General features: G+C 35.4%; 1 protein-coding gene across 3 annotated transcripts in view; it reads right to left on the minus strand.

Annotated features, from left to right (window-relative positions):
• The window catches only part of COL12A1 (collagen type XII alpha 1 chain), a 90,344-nt gene that overhangs the window by 43,816 nt on the left and 31,491 nt on the right, over positions 1-15,037 (minus strand). For all 3 annotated transcript variants that reach the window (XM_042881210.1, XM_042881216.1, XM_042881225.1), the window contains exons 19-33: positions 14,867-15,013; positions 14,030-14,169; positions 12,820-12,949; positions 11,671-11,816; positions 11,281-11,410; positions 10,298-10,437; positions 9,409-9,538; positions 8,079-8,218; positions 7,694-7,826; positions 7,561-7,587; positions 7,116-7,258; positions 3,638-3,767; positions 2,549-2,688; positions 1,186-1,315; positions 543-685 (exon numbers count right to left, since the gene is read on the minus strand). In XM_042881210.1, coding sequence (XP_042737144.1) covers positions 543-685; positions 1,186-1,315; positions 2,549-2,688; positions 3,638-3,767; positions 7,116-7,258; positions 7,561-7,587; positions 7,694-7,826; positions 8,079-8,218; positions 9,409-9,538; positions 10,298-10,437; positions 11,281-11,410; positions 11,671-11,816; positions 12,820-12,949; positions 14,030-14,169; positions 14,867-15,013 — 1,949 coding nt within the window. The remainder of the gene's footprint in view (positions 1-542; positions 686-1,185; positions 1,316-2,548; positions 2,689-3,637; positions 3,768-7,115; positions 7,259-7,560; positions 7,588-7,693; positions 7,827-8,078; positions 8,219-9,408; positions 9,539-10,297; positions 10,438-11,280; positions 11,411-11,670; positions 11,817-12,819; positions 12,950-14,029; positions 14,170-14,866; positions 15,014-15,037) is intronic.

Here is a 15,037-nt window from a genome sequence, read left to right on the forward strand (position 1 = left end):
TAACATTGATAAAAATTCAAGAGCAGAACAGGTACTACAGGATAAAAAAAAAAAAAAAAGGATAAATGCTTAAGGAACACTCATTCTGCAGATGGAGGGGAGCTTGTTAGGTACTAACAGGTACTAATTGACAGGTTCCCACTCACGTGAAGTAATACACTGTTACACTATACAGAAACAGACTAGTAAAATTGAGCTTCCACTTTCATTATTAAAATTTTTCTAATAAATATTTGTTGTTTCTTTCTGACTTTACCAAATATAGGTTATGTCTTAACTCATCGTTACCTGCAGTAAAACAAAAGATACTCAGTTCTCAGTTTTAAGTGGGAGAATCTTATTTCTCATTTATTTCATTTCCCCAAAGCAAGCTTTCATTTACAATATAGTAAATTCTGTAGGCACACTCATTTCCGCAGGGACCCTGCTAAGCAGGGAGTTGTCCTAAATTCAGTAGCTTATTGTTGTTTTTCAAAACTTATTGAAGGAAGCAGTATCTTCTGCACACTTTCAAAGAATAGTATAAAAAGTAGATTACTTACAGATTCTGATGGTCTTGGGCCAGACAGTGGAGAGTAATTAACTCTGTATTGCTGTACCGGACCTGGAGCAGGCTCCCATCGGACATTCATGCTGTTTGGTGTGGGATTGTAAACTTGAATGTTTCTTGGTGTTCCTCTCTCCACTAGACCAAGGATAATTAAAATTAAGTTTTACAAGCCTCCTTGCACACATTCTAGTTCTACTTTAATTTCAACCATGCTCAAAATAAGCTGAGAAGTGTATCAACTCAAGACATTATTCATTTTACCCTAATATCTGTGAATCTAAGAATCTTAGTTATTAGTCTTTACAAGCATCTCTGCCAGGCAGCAGGGCAGCTACTGGCACTAGAATTAAAATGTTCCTGTTGTATATAAGTAAACTATAAGATAGCTTTACAACATAAGAGCTGAGGTTGCAAGTGATAAATGAACTGAAAGATTCCATTCAAATAAACAAAGAAAACATTCAGTTACAGAGGTAAAACCATAAACTGTGCATGTAAACAGAATTTTACCTTAGGAAAATTAAACTTCAATAATTTATATAACTTAATTAGAAGTACTCAGTTTTTAATGATTTGACCCACTCACACACACGCACAAAATCCAACATTTTATTTAAAAAGACTATTTTACTTACAAGTTCTTCCAGTATCAGATGTACGTCCACCATCCCCTTCAGGGAAAACTGGAACCACAGTTACAGTGTAAGGTGTATTGGGTTCAAGAGATCTGAGGATAACGTAGTTTGTGTTTCCTGGCACTGTGGTCTACAAATTTAAAAAGAAAGGTGGAGGTATAACGTTTACATGAAAATGGAAAAAATTCAGCTTTTTGTATCTCCTTTACTGCTAATACTTAATCTTATTCTTTACATGATTACTACTTCACAAGGAAACATAAATTGCAAATCACTCTGGCAGGCCAATTAATATCAAATTAATTCTGATTTAATACATGAGATGTTAAAGTATGAATTTTGTTTATCACGTCACTGAGTATAGCAGTAACCTCACAATCCAGCATGGCAGATTCTATTTGTCCTCCTTTCAAAAAAATAAACAGTGTTTACCTTATCTCATTTCCAAATTAGATGTTATAAAATCTTTATGAAATAATAGGTTTCATGATATCTTCTAGAATTGGCCTTCAAGAAGATTCTGTTTTGCACAATGGTTATCAAGTTTTGTGCACAATTCCTTACAGCTTTCACTTCTGATCCTGTTCTACTATTGTCAGTAACAAGATCTACAGCAATCTTTTTAATGACTGCTATTTAGCAGCTCAGAGTTATTAAGTCACTTTTGAAATCCGAAAAATAAAAATCACATAACACTACAACAACCTAATGACAAAAAGTAATGAGCAACTCTGCAAGTATAACTCCATAGTATTTAAGGAATATTTTGTTATCAGTAGCTTTCTAGATGCTTATGACATACTGGTAATTCATATATTCCTTATTTAACAGGCACACCAAATTGCACAGAAGAGAATAATGTTTTTCCCAGCCTGCAACATTGGATCAAATTCCATTTCAAAGATTGCTTTGTCTCATTAGGAATTAAGTAATTTTAGATTATTAGAATAAGATGCCCCCATGCATTTTTCCACTATCACAAATATTATCCCAGATGTCTGCCGACTGCCACAGCAGTAAAAATGGGTAGAAAAAAGGTCTGTTAACTTTACAGCATTTTGTACATCTTTAAGCCAGCTTTATGGTCATGCACACTGCCCTAAGAATAAACAAACAAAAAGTTGTGTAGTAATAAATCTGTATGTTAAGAACTTATTAATGAAGGTCAAATACATAAAATCCAACATCAGTATTGCAGATTGGAAAAAATGTCTTTCCTGGAGGTGTTCTGCACTTGCTCCAGGGTAGCTATAAATAGAAAAGCCAGTATGTAGGCAAACAAGACCAACTTCATTCTATAGCATTTCCCTCATTAGCACCATGGATTGCAATTTATTTGAGACAGTTAGCAAGAAGGATTTACCATTTCTTCTGCACCTCCAGCTGTTGGTCCATAAAACACTTTGTACTGACGAGGATTTCCTTCTGCATGATCCCATCGAACATTCAGAGTACTGGTGGTCGGATCATAAACTAGCATGTTCCTCACAGTAGTGAGAGGTTCTGAAACAGGACAATAAACTGTCAGAGATGTGGGGCCACATTCTTTCTCTCACCTCCTGCTATCAGATCATGCCCATGCAATGTCTCATTAGGAAATTAAATAAACAGCAGGTTTAATAGTTCATGTCGAATGTTGTCTTCATTAATCTCATTAATCATAATACACGAGACTCAAAAAACAAACATACAAACAAAAAAAAACCCACACAGATCACAGAATCATGGAATGGCTTGGGGTGGAAGGAACCACAAGGATCATCAAGTTTCAACTCCCCTTTGATCTCAGGTTGCCAACCACTAGATCAAATACTAGATTAGATTGCCTAGAGTTCCATTCACCCTGGCCTTAAACACTTCCAGGGATGAGGCATCTACAACCTCTCTCTAAATCTCCCTTTTAGTTTAAAACCATCCCCCAAGGCCTATCACTATATACCTGTGTAAAAAGTTGATTTCCCCCATGTTTTTAAACTCCCTTTAAATACCGCAAGGCTGCAACGAGGTCTCCCTGCAGCCTTCTCTTTTCCAGGCTAGCCATTTAAAGAAAAATATAATAAGAAAAGTTTATTTCTGGATGTTATTTTAGAAACATACAGTATGTTCATTAGGATTGTCTTCCTCATTTTTCTCCAAATACATTGTTATGTTTGATCTTCCAGAAGTTCAGAAATAAACTAGGTACAAATTAATAAGTAACTTCATTAATAAATATACAATTACTTATCCAATTCAGTAAGTTTTAAAAATAGTGATTTGTTTTTTACACCTGAAGTGCTGGTAGAAGATCACTTAGTGCTTTCTAGAGTAGGAGAAAAACAGTGTCATAGAAATCCACCAAAGGACAAATAACAAATAAACACGGTAAGTTTCACCACAGAGACATTTTCTCCGCTGATTTGAAAAGTACATCAAATTTGTCTCATACCTAACAAGATTGCGTGTTACTTACTGGTTCTGCCTCGTCCTGTCATTCGCCCCCCTTCACCATCTGCATACATCGATGACACAGTAATAGCATACGGTGTGTCAGGCTGCAGCTTTTGTATTACTACACTGTTCTGCCGCCCACCAACCATGGTCTAAAGTAAAACAAAAGAAAAGATGCTTTTTATGCTGCCTTTTTAATGCTTACCATTATAGCTAAGAAAGTAATCATTTGAGGCTGAGTGGAAAACACTGTGGTATACAGTCCAATCCCCTTGCGACTAAAGCTGACAATAGGCACCGAAAAACATTTTCAAATATTTTCATATTTATCTTAGCAAGTACAAACAGAGTCTGGTGACACAAAGACAGTTTTCTTAAAATCTCCAAACTTGCATGTCACCACAATTACACATTAACTGTCAGTTCTGTGCCAGAACAAAGTTGTTTCTCTACAGTGCCTCTGACTATATTAACAAGAAATCAGCAGGAGTTCCTTCTTTGTTTTGATGGATTCTGAATCGATCTATAGATGCTGCAGTCTGGTCGAATGCACGCATGGAATAAATGCCAATACTTTGCAGACCTCTAATATAGAATTTTATCAGCACCATCTCTCCTGGATTTTATGTGTTTTATAACATGATGCTTCAGTTTCTAAACACCTAAAATCTAAATCAATCTAAAATCAATTTATGACCTTCATTTCAATTTTTCTTTAATGTAAAATAATAGAATGATTTGAGTTGGAAAGCAACTTAGAGATTAACTTCAAGTTCCAGCCCCCTGTCATGGGCAAAGACACCTTCTACTAAACCAGGCTGACCAAAGCCTCACGCAGCCTGGCCTTCAACAGCTCTAGGAACGAGGCACTCACAGCTTCTCTGGCCAATCTGTTCCAATGCCTCACCATTCTCATAGTGAAGAATTTCTTTCTAATGTTTAATCTAAACCTAACCTTTTTTTAATTTAAAACCATTATCACTTGTCCAGTCACTACACTCCCTGATAAAGAGTCCTTCCCCATCTTTCCCATGGGTCCATAGTGGCGGAAAGCCACTATGAAGGCCTTCCTTGAGACTTCTCAAGGCTAAACAATTCTAGCTTTCTTAGCCTTTCTTCACAGTAGGGGTGCTCCAAGCCTCTTAGGAGGAGATATAGATACCTGTTCCTGCAATTTTCTCCAAGAAAAAGATTGTCATCACATTAAGAATAATATTCAGATATTTGACATTTGTCAGTACTGAGATTTTTTTGATTTAAAACGTTTGAAAACTGCACCTGCTCTGGAGCATCCTTTTTAAGACAATCTACCTATTTTCAAAACCTATTCAACTGGTATCATAAAACTTAATATCTTTAGATGATGAACCGAAAGCAAGGAGGCATCTTCATATTTCATATATTTAATTTAATTTACAAAGAAACTTTTTTGTTTCTACTTGAGTGTCCAAAACTCATTTCAAATCATAAATGTTTTCAGCCTCCTACTGTGGCTGACTTCATATTTTTTGCATCTATTTGCCTTTCAAAACATGGCCCTGAGCGATCATGATGGTCTCTGCAGTTTGGTATGTAGTTTTTGTATAGTTGTATTCAAATCACCTGTGGGCACCCCTGATGCCAAGGACATCAGACGTCAAACCGGTCTTAAAAATAATAATAATAAAAAAAAACAATAAAGAACTTCTAAAAATTCAGTTTTTGAATATTATTGGATAATATTATGGGACAGTACTACACTAACAGCAGTTTAATCAAATATCACAATGACCAAAAAAAGCAGACAAGTAATTATTATCATATGACAGACAATTACTTGCAGACAGACACTAACATGCTATGAAGACAGCAAGAGTGCTCTGTGTGCATTTCTCAGAAAGAGGTATTTTCTCCAGCTGCCACTGCTGGATTCCACCCAGTTGTGAATAATTAAATCATTAAAATTCTCTGTCACAGCTTACATTTCCACAGAATGCCCTTTTTTCACTTTAGTAGTGGCAAGTATAGATATTAATTAACTGTGCTGCCATTCCTTATTCTTTTAATGATTTCTCACTAATCTTGCATTCAAATCCTCATTTCATTTAATTGTTTAATTATTTCAACTGAAACACATATTTTTCAGAAGAAGGTAGAAATGGGTACATGGGCCCATAAGTATCCAACTGATTTAAAACGTTCCTAGATATGCTTCTGAACACGGTGATCTCCAATCTCAGGAACAAGCTAAATGCATGTGGTTTTCATCTGAGATTCTGAGTCATGTGGCAGTAACCACAACAGTCTCCCTGTGCAGAATAGGGCATCTTTAAGTAGCACTTAATTTTGATAAACAGGTTGAATGAATTAACATTCCCAGGCTGTTTTTCTTGGACCACAGGTGAACAGCACAGCTCTCACTGATTATGAAGGATAAGTTGGCTGATGATATGGTACTGGCTTTCCCTTTCATTACAGCTGCTTGATTATACAAGACAGTATAATTACATAATAAATACACAATAAAGCAAAATACTTTAAACTCTTCTTTAACATGTTTCCCATGCATGTATTTTTGTAGTTGCAATTTTTTGGAGGTTATTCTGTCCCCAGCGTGGTAAGTGAGAATACCACACAACTCTCTGATTTTCAATAGCACATGAAAGCCAAGACTATGGAGGTAGTCTGGTAGTTTATGTGGTTGATTGAGATAACTATGTATCCGTGCTGATTGATTTTTTGAAAGTAGTGCCTCCTCTTTTATTTATGTTGGCCAGTGATGTCAGAGGCAGGTATTGGTAGCACGGCAGTAGACGTTGCACCTTCCCACCAATATTCTGTTACATGTTGTTGCCATGTGAAGATGGCAGCAGAGGGGCAGTCTGACAAAACAGGGTCTGATATGGAAATGCATATGAAGAAAAGTTGTGTCATTGAATTCCTCCGTGTGGAATAAATGGCACCCACTGACATTCATTAAATGTTAATGGAGACCGAACAGTGGATGTGAGGCAATAGGTCATGCATTTCAGCAGTGGCAACAACAGTGAGTCACCTCTGCTTGTGTGAATTTTTACAAATGCAGCATGCAGGCTCTTGTTCAACAATGGCGAAAATGCATAACTAATGGTGATGACTGTTGAAAAATAGCCTTTTGTAGCTGAGAATTTCCTGTCAAACAGCGCTCTTCCTATCTGTTGTAATTTCCATGAAAAATAAATAGGAGGCAATAATTTTGGATCAACCTACATAGTTAAAGTTCCAGATTATACGCTTTTTCACAAAAAAATAATGAAATGGTCTATCACCAAAACTGTTGGGATTTTTGCACTCTAAAGAATATTCTATCTTGGATTTGAAAGCAGAGAAAGAAAAATGTGAGACTACATACTTAATTACTGTAATTGTGTTTTCAGCTAAAATGTGCTTAATACACAGCAGTACTTTGTAAATAAATTATTCTAAGTGATCAATTTGCAGAATAACCTTTAAGATAAATACAGGACTGTAAAATTAATTACCGACTGTTCTGGGGCATCTCCATTGATAGGCTGGTAAATGATCTTGTATCTCTGCACTCGACCACTGGCAGGATCCCACTTTACGGTCAAACTGTGTGAAGTTGCGTTGTACACTTGAAGGTTTCGTGGACCACTCTTCGGGGCTGAGAAAGGTAGCAAAGTACAGAATCAATTTATAATTCAAGCAAAAAGGAAGGACAAACACTTCATACTTCCAAGTTCTGCACGATTGCCAGACCAAGAGCAGCACGTACTAAGACCAATATAAATTGCATTGTTTGTAAAATAATAAACATGTGGTAATCTAGTGTTTAGTAGTCTTCCAAATACACAGTATGTTCATTAAATGATCTCAGCTTTTTAATGTTAACATTCTTCTCAGCATAGAGAAAGGTAGCTATGAGTTTTCTTTGATAATACTATACCTGGAAATTCAGATTCTTACCTGGTGTTGTAACAGGTACCAAGGGTACTAGAAAAAAATAGAAAGAGTGTTCAATATTGTATACGTATGCTTTCTGATTTAATAACTATGAATGTAAAACATGTAAACATGTAAAAGCTCTTTAATTACTTACATGTTCGTTCACTGCCAATCAAGTCATCACTTTCTGATTCATCAGGATAGATGGCAGTAACTGAGACTTCATACAACGTATCTGGGTTCAGATTTTCAAAGAGCAGACTGTTGACATCTCCATTTACAATACTCTTGTGGGGGAATAAAAAAAATACAAGAAATAAAAAAGAGAAAAAAGACAAAGAGAGGAATCTGAGTAACTTTTTACACAGTAACATTACTATAAATGGCTATGAATGCATTTTCTATATCTTCTCACTGAACTTCAATTGGGCACAGCAGGAAGGCTTGCAAGAGATAGGCCATTTATTATTTACATTTCTGGTTCTTAAAATATGCCCTCTAAGAGACTGCTCCCAAAATCTTACTATGATTACTCTTACCTCCTCTTTTTCTGATCTACCATATTGTCCCCAGGTTATCCTATAGAGAGAAACATCTGGAGCTCCATGATCCCAAGTTCCTCTGAAACTATTCTTGGTTATCTCCGTGATTCTCAGATTGACTGGTGATGGCACAGGCTCTGTTGCAAGAAAAGGAAAAATGCAACTAAAAAATAAGGTTAAATCAAGGAATTACACAAAGAATTTGGAAAATTATGCGCAAGATTCAGATCTTACTTACCAGGATCACAACAAAATGCTTTGGTATAACCCAGCCCACCTACACTAAGTAAATTGCTTAGTATGAAAAAACTTTGTAATTTCACAACGCCAGGTCATCACCTGATAAAATAAACAGTTCTACTGACCTCAGAACAACTCTCACGCCTACTCACAACAGTTGAAGTTCCAACTGTTATGCTTTGCAGTTAGAATGAGTAATTATGAACTCCCACATACAGAAGAGAAGCTCCTGCATGACTCTCTCCCAGATCTTAAAATTCCTTATTTAAGCCAAACGAGTAATGACTGAATTACAGAACTGCTTTAGACAGAATTCACAGAGGTTAACCATAGGTTAAGGAGACAAAAAGTCACAGCTACTGGAAAAAAATCAGTAAAAAAGTAAAACCAGAGAATTAAACTAAAACAATTTTTGGCTGATTTTTCCTCTTTTTCTTTATGCATTCAAATAAAACAGCAGCTATAGACTACAGGCTCATGCAGAAGCTAACAAACAAAATTTTAAACATGCCAAGCTTCAAAAAACAGGAGAAAAGGGGGACAAAAAAGGACACAGAGCATATTTTTTTTCTTTTTTCACATCGGAGTGATGGTGTGTACTAAGGTAATACTGCTCATTTCTATGCATTCCTAAAACACAAGAATACATCAAGATGAAAGCTTCCCTGATATCAGCTTGCTCTTTTCAGTTCGTCACCTGTCTTGTATGGATATCTGGTCTGTACGACACCATTTTCTTGTGTCTATCTCTTGTTATTACTTTAGTGTTGCCTTTATGATTCCCTGAATAACATCATAGTCTCTCACTAATTCTGGCTCTTTGGTTCTTCAGCGTCTTACTATGAAAAATCTAGCTTCAGCTGCTGCTCTGTCCCCTCTTTGAAGATTGCAGCTTCAGTGTTTGCTGCAGTAAAACACAATTCACCTGAGATTTCCAGGGATTATTATACTGTAAATAATGCTAAAAGTAAAATAATTCTCAGATAGATGAAATTATGTCTCCACCTTAACCTAGCTATACATTCCTACATGTATAAATAGACTATACACAAAAATAACTGAAAGAAGGGTAATAAGGAAAACTTACGAGTGACAGCCTCTGCAACTACTGGTAGAGATTCTCCTTCATCATACACTGCAACAACCTTCACATTATACAGTCTTTGGGAAGAAAGGTCAGTAAGAGTAGTGCTGGTTTTGAGTCTGTCAATTTCCACCTAGGAATAAAAATAGCAACCTAAGAATTTCAAATTATTCTATTTCTGACTCTGAATTTGATTTCATGGTAGGAATCCTTGTACTGAAAAAAACTGAAAAGTATTTTGCACAAAATTTTTTCGTTTGTCCCCCTACATTTACATCTGAATATTGAATGTGATCTACTAACTGCACTTGTGAAGCACAGTCTCTCAAATATTAGTAAACTACTTGTAATTCTTTCCCTGCTTTCATCGTTTTGGAAATAAAAACACAAATTGCATCTCCACAAAGTTCTCACTCACTCACAAAAACACGTTTAACCCTCAAAGACTTGATTCAGTTCTAGCAATGCATTTACAGAAAGTTTGCAACTGTAAGAAAGATATCCCTACCAGTGCTCATATGAGCTGCCAGTGAGCAAGAGGGCTAATATACCTTTAATCTATAATCATTTTCTCCTTACTGTAGGTTGTTCTTAGAGCTTGGCAAGGTAACACTGAAGCAGAGAGCAAAAATGGCCATTTTCAAATCACAGAAGAATCTCCTGTCAGTTTTTTCCTCTCTTTAAGAGAAGGTGGTGAAGTACATAAAGAAATTAATCTCATGCTGATTCAGATTCCAAAGCATCAATACTCTTTCCTGACAGCAATCACCAAGAACTGATGTTCTCTGCTCTTAATGGACGGTTGTAATATTGAATTTACTACTATTTTAATAACCCAGCTCCTCAGAATAAAAAGATGGTCTTATTTTGCAAAAATGTTCCTTTTGGTTACCTCCTTTACATCAGCTTCATCAGCTATTTTGTATCTTATGATGTATTTTCGGACTTTCCCTGGAGCAGGATCCCAAAGGATATTCATGGTGCTGTGAGTAACATCCCTAATTGTCACACCTCTTGGTCCAGGCAAAGGCACTGTAAAAATAATGACAGTAGTAAGTGAAAATTTTATTCAAAGCAGAAGTATAGGTCTCCCAGAAGGAATTAAATTAAGTATTTTCATACATTGCATTGAAATTAAGGCACTTATTATCCTATAAGTTAATTGCCCTGACCATTAAATAAGATAGCTGCAGAACATCCTGCCCCAACAACAAGCAAAATAGCTAGAAACAAGTACCTTCATGTTTGTAAACTATAAGTACAATACAGAAGCATCAGAACTATCAGAGATTAAAAATATAACCTCAGATGTTCAATTAGGGGCTTAACATGTTTAAGAACCTAAGAATAATAGTACTAAGTGCATCACATAAGGAAACATCCCTCTTACAATCTTTAAGAAAAGATATTTAAGGAAGGCAAGCTATGTCTAAGCCATTTTTAGATCAATTTTTCACTTTGTAAGGCATGTTTTCTTATCCTCACCTAATATTTCCAACTTTATTAACATTTGGCAAACAGCTGCATTTTCTGCATCTCAGAGAATGTCTCTAAAATTGTGTTTTATTGCTGTTCCAAATGTAACCAAAAATGCATTTAAAAAAAAAAAAAAAAAAAAAAAAAAAACCTGTAATTTTACAATCTCATTGTTGAAGAAAAAAAACCCTTTTGTTCCTCCTCTTAAATGTAGATACCTTTTCACCAAAATTGCCCTTAAGATCTTTTGGTAATGTAAGACTGGTATAAAATGCATGAAATATGAAAAAGGTGGTGTTTTAAACAAAACAGAATATATAAAAACTGCTGCATGAAATAAAATTAAAGTTCAGCACTTCCGAAGCAATATCAACAAAGCAGAAGTCAAGATGTCCATACATGTCACTTCCTGGGAGGTGAGTGGGTCACTGGTGATATCACCAAACAATACATAAGCTGTTAAAGTGTACTCAGTATTGGGGATGAGGTCTACCAGCTGAACCTCATTCACTGATGGTCCAACACGCATCTGCACATAAAAAATAACACATCATGTTTAAAAACTGAAGGCAGCAAAAGCAGAAAAAGCAAGCAATGATTTAACTTCAAGGGAATTTTGTTTGTGCTATTCACAGTATATTTACAGCTTCCTGACTGATGTCATTGTATATGATATCCCAGTAAGCTCACTGTGCTTTGACTACGTATAAGTCTCTTTTTTACTATTATGATATAACAACAAAATCTTTTTCAGTTTAGAGCACAGGAAGAAAAGTCAAATTCTCTTACTTCTTTCTCTGCAACTGGGACTGTGGCATTCACAGGCTCATATGTTAACAAATAACCAGTAGCTCCATTGACAGGTTCCCATCTCACTCTCATGGAAGTTGATCCAATGTCATAAACATTCAGGTTTCTAACTGAAGACAGTGGGTCTGTCATTAAAAAAAAATATATATATATATATATATAATTTTTTTTTTCTACCTTTTTCACTTTTCATATTTCACATCACTAGTAGTACCACTAAGAAGACTGCACAAGGGCACTGAGGTACACTGTTTGTATCAGGAAATTGATCTACGTGTAGTTGTACTTTAAGCGGGGTTTAATTTGAGAATGAAACAACAGCCATCACGTTTTGATTGTGCTTAGAGATTTGCTATGCCCACAGCTAGAATTCTCTTACATGTCTGCGCTGGAATACTTGAATATTCTAAAAAGCGACATTAATTCACAATGATCTAATAACAAGCAGTACATGACTGTGATCTGTACTTCTAAAAAGATTTTATGCACTTTCTTAACTTCAGAATTTCTCAGATTACTGAATAAACATTAAAAATTACCACAGATTTTATAAAAATCATTTATCTACTTTCAGGATTTATGACAAGACCAATGCAAAGTAATGAAAGAAGTGAAATAATACCCTAATGTATTATACTCTTGAACAGACAACAAAGTCACACTAAGCTGCATTCAGCTTCAATCTACCTAAATTTGATCATACAATTAACAGTAAAAACATAATGGTTGTGTCTCTTAAAAATGATTTGTTTTGAATGGGTTTTTAGTTAATCTGATAAAAATAGAACAGATTTTGTATAGTGTTCTATCTGCTAACTACAGTAATCAATTATCTAGTACGGAAATGAAGGAATATAGATTTGCATATGATCAGGTTTATAAACTCTGCGTTGTAATTCATCAATATTGCAGTAGATAAGATGATTTTATACCTGTGCTTTATGAACCAATAAGGAAGTTGGGATAAACATTTTTTACCACCCCAACGTTTCTCTTTGCTACAGTTTTCCAGACAAGATCTCAACAACTAGTATAACACAACACAATTAGTGCTCCAAGTTCTACTAAACAGTTCTCCATATATCATTTTGTTCTTAACATGTTATTCACATTACACTTTTAACTTACAAGTTATTTCCCTGCCGATTAGAGGTTCACTGCTTTCGTCTTCTACCACAGAAAACACATTAACAACGTATTCTGTTTCAGGTGTCAGATCTTTCAAAACTGTTGTAGTTTCCATCCTACTTACATAAAACTACATAAAAGAGAAGGAATGTTAACAACATACAAAAAACATGTTTGTAAACTTGTCTTTAAAAAAAATAAAAATAAAAATTCCATGTGAAAATTCAGGAATCATTGGTACAGAACTAAAAAAATAGCTATGGTCTTAATCTTCTACACCTTTCACTTCACAGTATACCATTACTATTGCAAAGCAAGCTATAGAGATAGCTCGAGCAGATACTTGTTTTCAACTGGGCTAGATATATATAGTATGCACTTTGCAGAGTGCTTTCACTCATGGCATTCACTTTCATATTACTTAGCAACATAAAATGGCATTAATAGATGCTCCCACTTTGGAAAAGTATTTTAAACATCCAGGATAATCTAGGTGGTTACAGCACATGCCATTAACACTACCTTGCAGGAAGTAGCCTGTAAAATTCGTGTACACTGGAATGGCTTCTCCAAACCAAATCACAGTCCAAATCCTAAGATCATGTTTTACAAAGTCCAAACTCTCCATAAGTCAAATTTGAGCTAAGATTGAAAGCTACGTACACATTCTGAGCTAGACGCTTGGAGATGCCTAACTTCATTTTCCAAAATACTATTCTGACTGGTTGAAGAGAATGAAGACCAATTCTGCATCAAGGCTTGCCTCTTACTGGCTATTTGTATAGAGAGATTATAATCATAGGATGAGTTTGGTCCTGTACATTAAACAATTGAATCTGTGCCTAAACATATCCTCCAAAGTACCATCACACAGTGTTGGGTAAGCACTACATATCGCAACTCATATCAGCATCTTTTGTAACCATATAATGGAATATGAACAGAAAATAATTACTGGAAATATCAATAAACTTTTCTTAATAAATACATTTGACTTCTAGATTAATGATTAATAAAGCCATTTTTATGCTCCTACTTTATGTGATTTTATTTATCATTTATTGAAGATGATATTCTTGACCTTGAAGTCTTTTTTCATTTACAGCTATACCACACACAGACCCTAATAAGCAAAGACTTCAGAATGATATTCTAAATGACTTCCACATGATGCTATTATGGACATCAGAGATGAACATTTGATACTAACTTGTTTAGGGGGACCTCCAGTGGTAGGGTAATATTCAACTCGATATCTATCAACACTTTCTGGAGGTGGACTCCATCTCAGTCTGAAAGAACGAGGTGTTACCTCTGAAATAACTAGGTTAGAAGGAGGTGGCAAATCACCTACAAGTGGAAACAAGTTAAAAATGTATTAATTTATCTTATGTCATCGGGAATTGAAACACAAGGTATAAGAAGACTTTAAAAATATTGCTTGTAAAACAACAACAAAAAAAAAAAACAAAAAAAAAAAAACAAAAAACAAAAACAAAACAAAACAAAACAAAAAAACACAATGCTTTGGGCGTTTGCTTCCGTCTCTATTTCCACAGGAATACTTAAAACAACTGAGTAAAGAGATACTCATCAACACACTCTCAGCAAACCAAACAAGCTCTCTGTCCTTCTTATCCTACCTTCAACACCAGTGTTCCACCAGAGAACCAACAGCCAATGTTACTGTTCTTCCATGCTAGCCTTTGCATTTGAGCTGTCATACACTAACACTTAAAAAGAGTTGCTGGGATTTTTGTTATTGGATCAGTATTTTCAAAGACCTTGCCACACTTAGCAACATAATTCCTGACTGTGGGAAAAAGCAGGCATTTCCAGTCATGTCCTGCTGTGTTAGGTTTGAGAGCCATTGTTAAGAGGAAAGGAAGCACCCCTGCAGGGTAGTCTAGGTGGTCTGAACAAATTTCTTACACTAGCAGCTGAAAAAACAGCTCAGGGCTACACAGTGTTCCATGTAATATAAAAGAATTAATAGTTCAAGCATATAAATGGGAAAAGAACAAATTAGATTGAAAATGGGATGTACCTGGACCTTTCACACTATTACACAGATTTGTAGTTACATCCTCAACAATGCTAGCCAGAAAGGAGAAATCTGCCACATTGTAGGCATGGATGTCATCTGGATCAGTTGCAATCTGCTTTAATTCATTTTCATCTGCATTTTTAATACCTTACAGAGAAGACATGAAAACAA

Source organism: Lagopus leucura, unplaced genomic scaffold, assembly GCF_019238085.1.
Source record: "Lagopus leucura isolate 7727_CA_CO unplaced genomic scaffold, USGS_WTPT01 Super-Scaffold_73, whole genome shotgun sequence".
NCBI lineage: Eukaryota > Metazoa > Chordata > Aves > Galliformes > Phasianidae > Lagopus > Lagopus leucura.